Source organism: Perca flavescens, chromosome 19 (genome assembly GCF_004354835.1).
Source record: "Perca flavescens isolate YP-PL-M2 chromosome 19, PFLA_1.0, whole genome shotgun sequence".
Lineage (NCBI taxonomy): Eukaryota > Metazoa > Chordata > Actinopteri > Perciformes > Percidae > Perca > Perca flavescens.
In genome coordinates, this window is record NC_041349.1 from 15,078,172 (window position 1) to 15,092,261 (window position 14,090).

At 40.7% G+C, this 14,090-nt stretch overlaps 1 protein-coding gene across 1 annotated transcript in view; it reads right to left on the reverse strand.

Annotated features, from left to right (window-relative positions):
- Positions 1-1,079: 1,079 nt before the first annotated feature.
- The window catches only part of ndrg2 (NDRG family member 2), a 37,955-nt gene continuing 24,944 nt past the window's right edge, over positions 1,080-14,090 (reverse strand). Inside the window, exons 2-16 of the mRNA XM_028564118.1 lie at positions 12,397-12,479; positions 9,529-9,570; positions 8,386-8,491; positions 7,636-7,756; positions 6,932-6,994; positions 6,587-6,647; positions 6,094-6,180; positions 5,778-5,834; positions 5,489-5,592; positions 5,358-5,396; positions 5,202-5,253; positions 4,917-4,964; positions 4,783-4,818; positions 4,251-4,302; positions 1,080-4,096 (exon numbers count right to left, since the gene is read on the reverse strand). Of these exons, the coding sequence (XP_028419919.1) occupies positions 3,933-4,096; positions 4,251-4,302; positions 4,783-4,818; positions 4,917-4,964; positions 5,202-5,253; positions 5,358-5,396; positions 5,489-5,592; positions 5,778-5,834; positions 6,094-6,180; positions 6,587-6,647; positions 6,932-6,994; positions 7,636-7,756; positions 8,386-8,491; positions 9,529-9,570; positions 12,397-12,468 (1,104 nt within the window). The 5' untranslated portion in view covers positions 12,469-12,479 and the 3' untranslated portion in view covers positions 1,080-3,932. The remainder of the gene's footprint in view (positions 4,097-4,250; positions 4,303-4,782; positions 4,819-4,916; positions 4,965-5,201; positions 5,254-5,357; positions 5,397-5,488; positions 5,593-5,777; positions 5,835-6,093; positions 6,181-6,586; positions 6,648-6,931; positions 6,995-7,635; positions 7,757-8,385; positions 8,492-9,528; positions 9,571-12,396; positions 12,480-14,090) is intronic.

A 14,090-nucleotide genomic window follows, 5' to 3' on the forward strand; every position in this document is an offset into this window, starting at 1 on the left:
GGAGTTATAATATATATATTATACCAACTTAGCAGTCATTCATCTTCAAACCAAACTTAAACACTTGCAAACTTAGCAAAAAATCAGCAAACAAATGGATAATGTCCTGGAGACCAGTTTATGATAGAAGACCCCTCTTCAGACATAAAATATAACCCGCCATAGCGAAACAATTGTTAAAAATCCAGCAGGTGTACAACACTGAAAAAAAAAACAAAAGGAGATGTTTAGTTTCTTTTTTCTTTTTTTTTTCGGCCATCTCTAACTCACAACAGTCAAACATACATATATACAAGAAACAAACAAGACCGAAAAGGTGCAGGCTGAAGCCAGAGCTTATTACACCTGCCCTTTTTACATAAAATTATATTTTTTCATTCACAAAAATTAAAGTTACAGAAACAAGGTTAATACCCCCGTATCCAATACATTTTTAATTCACACTTATATTTGTTAATCACGTTATATTTAAATAACTTTTTTAATCGGTTGATTGTGTTACACTTTTTCAAGTCAATTTCTAATTCATTCCACAGTTTAACTCCATACACCGAGACACTACTTTGTTTTACAAAAGTAGTGTCTCTATTACTATTTTCACTATTTGTTCTAGTAAAAATACAGCTTCCCCTCAGTTCATAATGGCATTCTCTTATTTGAAACAGCCTTTGGATACAGTCTGGCAACATACTATTAAATACTTTGTACATTAGAGATGCTATTTTAAGGTCTACAAGTTCACTAAATTTATAAATAACTGATTTGTCGATTCACGATTTTTACAGTCAATGATTACAACCAAACATCCAAGATGGCATATAATTTCTTTCTCGCTCTTCTGCTGCTCAGTTGCACTGCGCTCAGTGCTGCCACTAGTGACCAGAAGCTATATTGCAACTGTCTGAAACCAATACAAAGATGTCTTTTGTTCCCCTAACTTAACAATATTGTGTGTCAATCCTTTTTCATATAAACACAAATCAATATAAATTTGGATGTCTTTATTAGCAACAAAAGCAACACAATTTACAACATACAATGTTTTTTTTGCTTTTGAGAAAGCAAGACAGGAAACAGGATATTCCTCTTAAGCTTTTATTAATATTTAAGTTCTTTTTAAGGATGTTCATTGTGTTACACAGAGAAATTAGCCACACAAGTAAAATTGATTGCACTCTCTTTACCTTTAATCTTTTTTTATTGTTACATGTTCTCCCTTATCAGCTCTAATGCTATAAAAGTTACACAAGAACTATCACACTGTTAACTAACTTGTGAGCACATCGGGACAGTAAACTAACACTTCACAGAGATTTAAAAGAAATCTCAAAACATAGAGGGGGAAGAAAAATATGATCAAAGTAAAAGTTAAGAGACAAAAAAAAAGACAAAATGGACAAGCATTTACAATCACACAGCCCTGCTCAACTCTCCACAAATAAAGTACCACTCCTTTTCCTTATTTGGCAATTTTATTTTCTGGGCTCCACGCATTATCCCTTATTTGGTAGACATTCCCATGCCCGACTGTTGAGTTTCAATTAAAGTCTGGGAGGAGAATTTACATTCTACATGTCAGCACTTTGGACAGCAACAATAGTGCCTACAACATGACGGCATTCTGGTGTGACGTCACATTTTGCATTAACACCGTATAGCACAAATCATCCTAATATCAAGATTTGTGTTTGCCTTATTTAAAGCAGCAGTTGTTAGCGTTTAAAAGGATGGATGTGATGGGCCAGAGGGGAGTGACTTAAAAATAGATTATTGTCATTACAACCATCATTAATATCTCCCAAGCAGGCCTACCCAGTCTGTTCAAAGCTCAAATCTGAGGCCCTCCACTGACTTTCTTGTCACTTTCTTCATCATCCATCTCTACATCATCAAACAGGTTTGGGAAAGGAGCACTGGACAGCATGTGAAAGAAACAGGCAACCTCCAACGGACTCATAAAAATGATACTGCTTATTAAAGAAAAATAAATCAGATGCAACGCTGCATCAAAATGTGGGCACACAGCTCGCATTCTTAAAAATGGAGATCAGATTGGATCCTTTTTGAAGTACGGTCAGTCCAATAGCTACATGTTGTAGGGCAGTGGTAAGCTTTGTGATGAATTTATTTCTTAGTTTTGGCAGTAAGAATGCTTATTGGCTGCAAATCCAGATTGATTGTTTAAGGTGCAGACATTGGCTAATACTTTGCCACTATCAAAACAAAAAAAAGGCTAAATATTTTGCCTCTTATGGCTGTCCCAAAGTGTGTTGGCAGTGAAGGGGCTGGTACATTGTCATAAGTCACAGGGGATATTGATGGTCTTAAAACTAAATTACTAAACATTTGCAGAGGACCCTGGCTTTCTTTGCTGCATTAATTGTGCTTTCAGGATACAAGTGCTTTCATACACCTCACATGTCCTTCCTCAGACACACACAAATTGCAACAATCACAACACAATTCTCTTGACCCTGTTGCTTTAATAAAGCTGCTTGCTGTGACAGAGGAGCTTGTGTTCATTTTACCTCACATCGCACAGAAACTCAAGTATGCTAGCTGGGTTTGTTAGGAGGTATCCATGCACGGGCAAGGCTAAGAGACTACAACCCAGATGATAAACACAGTGATCCCTTCTGGCTGTGCATAACACTGAAATGCAATATCCATACTAGCATTCTAGGTGATGTGATGCACCCTGTTGGGTAGTACACGAGTGTGGATATTAGGACACGCAGTGCGAGACTGCCAGCAATATCGGAAGCACTATTTAATGTGCGACTAGTGTTAATGATAGGATGCTAGCTAGCTAAAGCTAACACTCTCAGTCTCACCTATGCTTAACTTTAGACCGCCATTTTCGCTAAACAAAACAGCACACACAGATGCACACACACACACACACCCAAATCCACACAACTCACTAGCAGAATATAAAAGAATATTATCCAGTCAATATCCACATGGGCTGATCCCAGGCATGCAACTTTCAAGTCCCAAAAAAAAGGAAGAAAAAACAAAAGCATCCTGCCCACCTCCTCAAATCCAATGGGAAAACAAAACTTATAGACGGGGGCAAATGAAAGAAACAACCAGGCAACATCAAGGAGGAACTAGTCACGATAATGGCTCTCATTGGCTGTTACCACACAATGGGTCAACCAATCGGTAGCTTCAGCCATTTGCTGAGGCAGGTTACAAATGAGACAATAAAATCTGATTAAAGAAATTAAAATAACAATAAAAACTAGCTTAAAATGTAGTAGACACACATTGTTATAAGTATCTCTGCTATGTTTTTTTTTTTGTCTATGTTGTTTTAAACTCATTGCGTAATAAAGAGAAAAGGTGTTACTGTTTTTTTCTATTACATTATCATCATCATCATCATTAGCTTCAACATCATTATCAACAACATAATCATCTGCATCAACAACAATAACGCGTTCAGAATTATTACTATTGGTTAACGCAAGGTCTGCAGTCTCTATAGGGCCTCCTTATCTAAATTAAAGGGCTCTATTTGCTGACGGAGGCTCCGATAGAGGGGAGGGAGAGAGGAACGGTGGCCATTCTTTCCCCACCTGCCCCCTTTTTTTATTAATCTCTTGCTTATATGTCTTATATTCATTGTAGAACAGCCCAATCCACTCTTTTTCAGCTGGAAGGGGGATGTGAGGAGCAGAGCTGTTAGAAAATAAGGAAGGTTTCTATTTTCCTATGAAATCACTCTTTTTCTCTCCCTCCCTCCCTCTCCCTATCTCTAGTCCTATTCTGCTCTTGTGGGGAATGACGGGAGTTGTTTGGTGACAAATAAGTAACCCATTCGTCTTGTTCCTAGATTATCGTCAAGCTTCATCTTTCCCTTTCTTTCGCCTTCGCCCTCTTCTCTTTCTCACTCTCACTCACTTTCTCTCGCTATCATTTTTCATTCAGCAAGACACCTCCATCGTTTGGGAGGGGCTGGGTGGCATCTGGCCGCCCTGCGAGCCCTGGGACAGGGTGCGGGAGCGAGAGCGGGACCCGTCCATGGAGTAGGAGGAGGAGAGGGAGGTGGTGCGGGAGCGGGACAGGCGGGTCATGCAAGATGAAGCCACTGTGGAGAGAAATGGAGACAAAAATTTGATTTACTAATTAGAAAACCATGGAAAGACTACGCAACATCTAAAAGATAAAGCTGGCATCTTTCTATATCTTTTTCTTATTGCTGACAAACCCAATGAAAAGACAAGAGAAGTAACAGATCTTACTGTAGCCCATTCCCTGGATGAAATACTTGAAAGCCTCAGTCAGTTTAGCAGGCTGCAGACACAAAGAAAATAAAGTGTACATTCAGTACGATCACTAATTATTACTTGAACTAGGTAATAATATTGCAATTTGGCGACAATACATGGCAGCCAAGGGTAACAGTTTTAATTTAAAGGACCACAAAACCCAGATTCCTACCCTTTCTGAGTGGTTTGTTTTCTTTCTTTGGGATAAGGGAACTGGCGATATTACTTCAATAGCAGTTTGAGATTTCATTCTTGGTGCGCTGCTTCTGTTTCAGATCATGTCTTGTATTTCTTTCCTTTGTTTCAATGCACCAATTCATGTGCACGAAAAGGAATTAATGCAAAAATGGTGCATAAGTTAGAGTGATGGCATGTTTTTTTCTCCGTTGAAGGCCCACCTTGTGATGGCTGATTGAACATGTATGTTTAAAAAAACACAACCTTGTTTGTTGCAGCTTTAACATCAGTTTTAAGTATCAATAAGAGGCTGTTAGTTTGTTGTTACCTGGGTCAGCTGAGGGAGACCACCAGCATCAGCCATCTTTGGAGGACGGAGAGAAGAAGTGTGTAAGAGTGAATGACAAAATAAAGTGTAACGAAGAGAGAAACATGAAAGACTTTAAAGGTCAGTTACTGTACCTTCAGGAATGAGGTTGTTGTTGGGTCCATTTTGCTGTTGCAGTCCACCTAGTGGTTGCAGAAGGAAATACAGTAAACTGTACAGTACACAGATCACCCATTTCTAGCACTTAAAGCTACAGTGTGTAGTTTCTGTCTCCCCCATGAGGAATTCTAAGTAACGACAACAAAACTGTCGACGCTTCCACGTGATCCATGGTAGGTGGTGTGAAAGAGGTGATAGTACTAGGCAAACAACTCTTAATGTGTTGATATGAATCAGAACACAGAGCAGCTGAAACTTACAGCAGCATCCTCATATGGAGCCTGATCGCCCACCACCAACATTACTGGACACCTGAAGTTGACAGAAATAGAATTTAGTAAGGTGGCATTTAGATTTATACAACAAAATCAAACAAAAAATAAAGTACACAGATGAAAGTTTAGGAGGGGATTTACTTGAAGGTGCTGTTGCGGTCAATGTTCAAATCTCTGCGACTGGAGGGAAACGAAAAGACAAGACTTTGTTGGCCGTTGTTCGATGTGGAGTGTATTTGTGTTGATGTAATGATGTCTGTGCATGTGTTTACCTGTTGTAAGTCTTCCAGAAGAGCTCTATGTTGACCAGATTAGACGCTTTGGAGATGCGCTCTCTGTGAGACTGCACAAGTTCTGTGTTTGATGACAGCTCCTCCTGCAAGAAAAGAAGACTTTTTCTTTTTCTAACTGCCACCCCAAAATTATGCGAAACAAGTGACAAGGTAGGTATTTTCTGTAACTAACTAAAGTTCTTTTTGGAAAAGGATGTAGTATTTTGATACAATTATGAAAAATGTTTGCATTTAAAAGAAAAGAAAAAAGAAATGATTGTCCTTGTACCTGACTGAAAAGGTGGGACAGGATCTGCTCTGTGAGGGAGGACGTCACAGAGATGAGCTAGAGAGGGACAGCAGGAGAAATCAATAGGGTCGTTCATCATTTAGTAACTTTAATATGATAAACAATAACATAATCAATACTACTCTGGGGCACGAGCCATGCACGCAGTCACATAATTTCATATCCACTGCTAAACCTAAATTGATGGAGAAGTCACATAAGGACTAACTAGATTAAAATACCACATGTTTCTGTGTACAAGACAATGCAGTCCTGAAAGAAAGAAAAAAAGAAAGACGAAGAAAGAAAAGCCTACCTTTTGTGCAGCCCAGTCTATCCATCCTCGAGTGTTGGGGTCGATGTTGACCAGAACCAGACCTTCCACTGAATCCGGGTTTGCGAGCTGATGGGAGAAAGGAAGCAACAGATGGGAGACAGATGGTGAGATCATGAGAAGAAAATCATCAAGACAGAATGTTTTTGGATGACTTCTGTGGACAAAATCATAGACAGAAATGAACATGAAAAACACTGTTTAGTAAAATCCGTTAAAAACACTTACAGCACAAAGGAGCTATACTATTATCACTTTATTTTGCATTCTATTCACTGGAGGTTTTTGCTCAGGACAGGATTTATTTTTATTTGTTCATAACTGGAATGTTCCGTCATTGATTGATTAATTCCCCATTTGAATGCATTTCACAAATCTAAAAGTCACTGTTAGTGTTACTGCCGTGTTTCACTGCTAGTATTATTAGCTGCTGTCAGAACACGCGGGCTAAAAACAACAAAAAAATGACACTCACTGCGAACTTGGAGAGGACGTAGGCTCCCACTCCCACACCCACTCCGATTACAGTACGGAAGCTGACAAAGGGACAAAACTAGTTAATAACAGAACATATGCACATATATATTCAACCACACAGTACGTATTAGCACTTGTATATTTTAAGCAAAATTATATTTTTAAAAATTTCAGAGACAGGGCTGCTTTGGGCACACCAATAACATGTGTGGAGCTGCATGGAGAGGTAAGAAGTATATAATATGACATACACAACAAGAAGAATCAGTTAAAATCCATGCACCTTCAGTGCCAAATGACATTCTGCTTCTTCTTAGCGTCAAAATAAATACCGTTAACTCACTTGAAAAACTGCAGGACGGCAGGGATCATCTCTGCTATGGTGTCCATGGAGGGATACTGGTAACTATAACAGGAAACAACCAATCTCAGTCTAAAGAACCATCATAATATAAAAACACAAACATCTAATTTTTTATTGTTAGTGCAAAAAGTAAGGCCAACTGGTTTGCCCAAACACTGTAATTATGGAAATGACTCAACTTACATGATGATGAAAGATTTTACTTTTTCTATTTCATCTTAAACACCATACAGTGGCTGACACTTTTATCCACAGGGATTTAAAAATGAGATCAAAAAAGGGAATAAACTTCAGTTTCTAGAATCACCAAGAGGAGTCAAAGGTCACAGCCGAGATGCCGTGACAATACAAGAACCGAAATCCTGAGCCGGTGAAATAATCACGCAGGGATGAGAAAGGATAGAGAAGTGAAGGGAAAAGAAATAAGAAGTGCGCAAAGAGAGAGAGAGAGAGAAAAGGACGGATTTTCTTTAAACCTCTGACAAGAGTGTATTAGAGACCTCAGAGGATGAGAGATGTGAGAAATGGTAGGAGAAGTATTTTTGGAAGAGATTAGGTTTAAGCCTGCCACAGAAGATTTTTTCTGTTTCTCAGAAATTTACTTAAAAAAAAAGAAGAAAGAAGCAAAGTTACTGCAGGATGATGAGGGTAAACCAGTTATTATAAACTAATTATTGTCGTACCCTGCGGGGTAGACAGCAGCCCCCTCCTCCTGCCCCGGAGCGTCGACATGAATCAGGGTGAAGTTCTTGACAATCTCCTGCATCTCCTCGAACCTGAACAGAGGGGAGAAGCAGCTCTTACCTGCCAGAGAGGAAAAAAAAGAGGAATCAATTAAAAAAAAGGGGGGGGCACTGTAATGGGAAAAATTACATTTAAGCATAATTCCTTATATTTTTATGTTTATTTCTACTTTAAGTCTCTCACATTATTGAAAGACAGTTTATCTCAGTTTCTGCTTAAACTGCTGAGGTGTCCAGTCTGGAACATAATGTGAGCACTGTTTGTCTGAACAGATAAAGGTACAAGGTCACCCTAAAACTCTCTAGTTTTCCCATGCCAGTTAAGATGTAACTGGGGGGTGAAAGTCGTACAGGGAGGAGGAGGCGAAATGGCTCCGGGATGTCTGCATGTGTATCAGATTGCCTGTAAGAATTGTAGCATCATAATAATCCAAGTGCGTGTGTGCTGTCACTCTGAAGATGCATATAAGCCTAGTGTTCTGTTCACTCATTAGATAAACTGACTCCACACTGGGCTGCGGCCTTTTGTGAAATCATGTTGCTCCTATTTGCAAATATATATAGGTTTTAATAAACCCCCCTCCCCTGCAAAGGAAACTTCCACGACACCACGACCAAGGGAAAGATTTAGAATTGACAAAGAGCTGAGAAATCAAAAAAAAAGGCTGAGAGAGAGAGAGAGCTACTCACTGTCCAGACCCACATCATGGAAGGTGAGGATAGCAGGCCTGCGAGTGGTCCGTGTCCCGTGGAGGGTCACATGCAGAACACCGTGTGGGGTCTCAATACTGTGCTCCTGGAGAGAGCCAGAGAAAACAACCCCTTCTAACCCCCGTTTTTCACTGGGCACATCTCTGCTGCGTTGCGGTTTTGTTCCGTCCTCCGCCACGCGCCATACCGCACCGCGAGCGTCTCAGAAGCGGAGTGTCTTGCCTGCCCGACTCGCAGATTTTATTGTCTCTACAAGTACTTTACAGAACAATCGCGTGTTTATTAAGCTAGTGTCTACCTTCTATTCCAGGCACTCCTGTGATTAAACTCCATGCCTTCTCTTTTCTGGTGTTGTCCTGATAAAAAGGATCTGTGATGTCCATTATGTTTTTCCACCTCCAAGATGAGTCTCTCGTTGTCCGTGGTGCTGTAGAGGACAGGTGTACAATATTGGGGGGTGTCTTGAACCGACCGGATACTCTCGCTATTTCCCTTGCTACCCAGTTGTCCAAACTGCCCGTGGCTCGCGTGAAAATAGACCTGTTGCGTATCTTAAGCGTAGCCGAGAGCCGCGTCACGCACCCCTTTGGGACGCACCGTGGCGCAGCTGGTGGAATATCAAGCATTTACTTGAATGGCTGCGATTGCTCGCGGGGCCCTCCGGAACGCAGCACAGATGTGACCAGTGAGAAATGGGGGTTAGTGTGATATTGACATTTCTGTAGTGAGCTTGCATCAAACTAAAATCCCCCAAGATTATATATTCCTTGTTCATTTTTATTCCAAAACAACATCTACACTTTAAGGACTCTTTCATACATTGTCCAAAATGTAACTATATTATCCGACTGTTATACAATCGGAATAATAATAAAGTCGGCAGCGGGAAAAACAAGCAACAATGTAAGTTAATAGGGCAATTGTCTAGCTTGTTTATAAATAATAAATGTGTGACTTCCTTTGTAAAGAATGTTCTATTTAAGTAATCCAAGTTGTTCTTCATTCCTGCCTGGGCCAATTTTTCCATTATGATTTTACTATTTATTGTGTTTGTACTCCATACCATACAACCCATGACCTCTTCAGTCAAGCAATGTGAAATCTGAAAATAAACAGTCTTACCTGTCCTTGGTCCAGGAGTATCCGAGCAGCCAGTTCAGCATCCTGTGGGAAATGAAGGAATGAAGTCTTGTTAGAACAAGGTGTGATTAAAAGAATCGGTTTACTATAACGTCAGAAAATCAACAGCCCAGCAACAACCCCTTAGATTTGTGAACGTGAAACTATGAAATGTTTGGCATTTTTGCTTGAAAAATGATGACTAACTGACTCATTTTTGTCTTTTTATTGTGTATACTGTAAATAAACAAAAAAAATCATATACGGGAGAAAATTCTCAGCTTTTTGTTTGTTTAAAGTCCTTTTATGTTAAACGAGGTCTTGCTCCCTAACTAACACCCAAACAGGATAGAGGGGTGGCATCACACTCCCGATAAAGCAGTAGAAAACCTCTTCATTGGAGCAGGTGGTAAGGCAAGGCAAGGCAGCTCTATTTGTAGAGCACATTTCAGCAACAGGGCAATTCAAAGTGCTTTACATAAAACATTAAAGAGCAGTTAAAAACGATTAAAAAATTAAAAACAGATAAAATACGAGAATAAAAGTTACATTGCAGTATAAGAAATTAACAATTGTTAAAGAAAGGCAGCATCAAAAAGAAAGGTCTTCAGCCTTGATCTTGGTAGCAGAGTACCAGGGATTCTATGGAAAAAGTCTGTCAGTGGGAGGCTTTAAATGGGATGTTCATTTGCAACCTTGGATCCATTTTACCCGCTGATAAATGACTAACATCACAAGCTCTTAGGAAATTAGCAGTCTGAGAAGTTGAAGTGCTGATGGGCGTCCCGGACGTTTGGTGAATAGACAAAAGGCACATGGCTGCATTATAAAAGGTCACTAGTTTAATCAATATAAAGCATATTCTTGATCACAGAGCTTAGCATGAGGGTGGAGGCTGATGTCGCAGGGACGGATGGAGGTTCGGATATAACCCAGAACCTCCCAGTCTTCATTTCCTCCTCTGAATCACCCGTCACACCCCCATGGGTCATGATGTATGATGATAGCTAGCCTATATCCTTGACATTCCACTTCCGGGATTACACCAGTGCTGCAGGAAATTCCGCCGGATGCATGTATTTTCGCCGACTCCGGTGGATTCATGAGGACTATGGTTAACTGCTCCTCAGATCTCTGCAGGGTGAAGCCAGACAGCTACTGTAGCTAGACTATCCGTCAAATCAGAGTTTTCTCTCGCACAACTCTTGACGATTGTGATCGGTTTAAAGAAATGCCAATAAACCTAGAGCACGTTTTCCTCCCATCCCGGAATGCTGTGTGGACTAGCCCCACCCTCCTCCGCTCCGCAGCGTGTGGATGGTCTGGCATAGCGAGACTATGATGTAGAGATGGTCTGATACCATTTTTTGCTTCCCGATACCAATTCCGATACCTGAACTTGCGTATCGGCCGATACCGAGTACCGATCCGATACCAGTGGGTCAAATATTTTATTATGTTTTAACAACTGTATACTACTATCCCTGTATGGATGTGATATGATATAACAACTGTATACTACAATCCCCGTATGGATGTGATATGATTTCTATCTTTGTTGTCTGTCTGGCTCAGGTTAAACTCTTTGTAAAACATGAACAAACACAAACAATGAATGTCGTACAACTTTCTTTTATTGTCGTACAACTTTCTTTTATTCTCCAGTTTGACAGTCAGTTATAACGGAAAAAGAACATAAATAAACTACTTTAACGTAGATTTTCTTTAGGGCTTTATTACGTGGTACGGTGCATAATCTCCAGTACTTTCCGATACCGATACCAGCGTTTTAGGCAGTATCGGAGCCGATACCAATACTGGTATCGGTATCGGAACATCTCTACTATGATGTAGCTGATGCTACAGCGAGAGTAATGACTGTCACAGATTCATTTCTAAACAAGCTCCAGAAAATAGCATCCTAAATACTCACTAGAAAACAAAAAGTGTATTAATCCGCGGCTGAAAATAGTCCTCAACAAATGCACTTTTTACTCCTGTAAGTAAACTATTTGTGAGCAGTTATTAAATATTTACACTCTCAGCAGGAACTAGTGGGCTTGGGGCTGAGTGCCACAGAAAAGGTAGGGAAGTTGGAAATTGAGAGACCGATTAACATTCCTGTTTTTAGTCTTTTTAACAGATTTGTTCACAATAAGGAAAATACAGAACACTAGCCTAAAATGTTAGATATTCTTTCTTTTAAAAGTGTGTTTTTGTTTGGTCCTCAGATTCACCATATTCTTCCGAGACAAAAGGTTTTTGAGTTAAAGGAATATAGTATAGCCGATTAATAACTGGATGTCCTTTGTAAATCAGTTTTGTTTGAGTGCTGTATTTCCCCGTTTGTCCACCAGGTGTCAGCAGTGACAGTGAGAGACAAACGGCTCTGCTCTGCAGCGCTGCATCCACACATCAACATCAGCGCAGCAGAGCAGAGGAGCTGCTCTCGCTCCCTGGGGGCTTTGACGTCAATCCGGAGCCATCGCTGCAGCTGTGCACAAACACACACACACACAGTCATGCACACATCTGTTTTGAAACACATGCTGTCACATGGAGGCTTTGCTAAGACTCAAAAGCTAAAAATCACATTCCCGCACAGCAAGGACACAAATGCTAACACACTCACACACAAACCAACCTTTGTTTTTTTGTCTCCTGGGACGCATGCACGCACGCACGCACGCACGCACGCACGCACGCACGCACGCACGCACGCACGCACGCACCCCTGTGGTTTCAGATTATGCACACACTGACTGCTCATGTGTGTTTCTCCATGCCTGGATAACATTAAAGTCAGCCCATATAGTATGTGTTTTTACATATTTTTGTATATATGTATGCGTGTGAGACATCATCTCTGACCTTGGCCTCAGCCTGACCGGTGAGTAAAGGCTTCTCCTCCGTGATGGCGATCTCCTGCATTTCTGTTGTCATGGTGTCACCTCCTGTACAGGTAAAAGAGACCAGAGCATGACAATCTGTAGCTTCTGTTCACTGCACCGTGATAATGAATACATCTTATTCCTAGTCACATTAACCCCTCACACTGCGGTGTGTGAAGGTGGGTGCACGCACACACACACACACACACACACACACACACACACACACACACACACACACACACACACACACACACACACACCAAGTGATTAAATACCGTACATTTTCCTACGGGACTTTGCTTGTGCTGTGGGACCTTACGGAAGTTAATTAGTAATTAGTGCCGGAAGAGATGAGCAGAAAAGAATTGTGGGGCAGAAAAAGAAAGAGCTAGCGTAGAAGAGGAGGGGTGGATCAGCATGGACACATTTTGGGATGGAAGACAGGTGTGATGACATGCGGAAAGAGAAATAAAAGCATAAAGAGATGAAGGTGGGTGATGAAACATTGTGACACAGAAAAGAGACGTGGATGTGACAAATGAGAACCACCTGAAGGGAGAACTGACTGTGACAAACATGTGGCTGATAAGGAAGAAGGGACATTTTTTACAGCCACAGTGAGTGCAGACATGCCGCTCTTTACACGTTTACAAGCGCAGCTCCGTCTCGATTGCTTCTGCTGCAGGATTAATGAATGACTGCTATGGCCATGGTGGCCAAATTATTAGCGTAACTTCACACCAACTGTATTATGCATTTGTCAGTCAGACAGACATTTATCACTTCACAGATTCTATAAGGGCTATAAGGGAATATTAAATGTAAGGGAGCAAGAGGTTGTTATTGTGTCCGTTTGACATTTAAAGCTGAAATATGGGACCTTCTGACATCACTTGTTGTGTTGTGTGCGAGTGCGTACACCAGAGTCATGCTCTCATCATCTATCTGCAGACTTGGCATTACATCAGGCGAGTTGGTGTGTGTGTGGTGTTTACGTGCATGTGTGCTCTTATCAGAAAATGAACAGCTGCCCCAGGGGACCTGTGTCTATCTGGGTCTCAAACAGAGATGATTAGTCACCAAAGCAACCCCCACCACACACACACACACACACACACACACACACACACACACACACACACACACACACACACACACACACACACACACACACACACGCATGCATGCAAATGCCCAAAATAATGTGATTCCAACTTTGACATGTGTCAATAATTTCTGGTTTGTTTGTTTTTTGTCTTAATAGTCTTTGTAATAATAAACTGAATACATGTTCTTGTCTCTGGAAACATTTTATAGACCAAATGAAAATAATCTTTAGTTGCAGTCCTAGGAACTACATAAACCTCTAAAATACTTTGACAAAGCAAAGTTTGACAAGAAATAAAGACAAATACTAAATATTTTAAGTCTGACTGTTGTCTCTTCCTCAACACCCCCATCCTCCTGTCACTTTGGTGGCTCCTCTGCAGTAAATATGCCTTCAGCATCTAACACATGCATCAATGGAAATGCTGGGTGCAAGCACCAACACACTGGATACCCATTATTAAATTAGTGGTGACTGTAAAGAATGACAGAGGATTAAGAGCGTTTATATCCAAATGGCTGGCATTTCTTAAGCACACTTTGGTATGCATATAAGTGCCATGA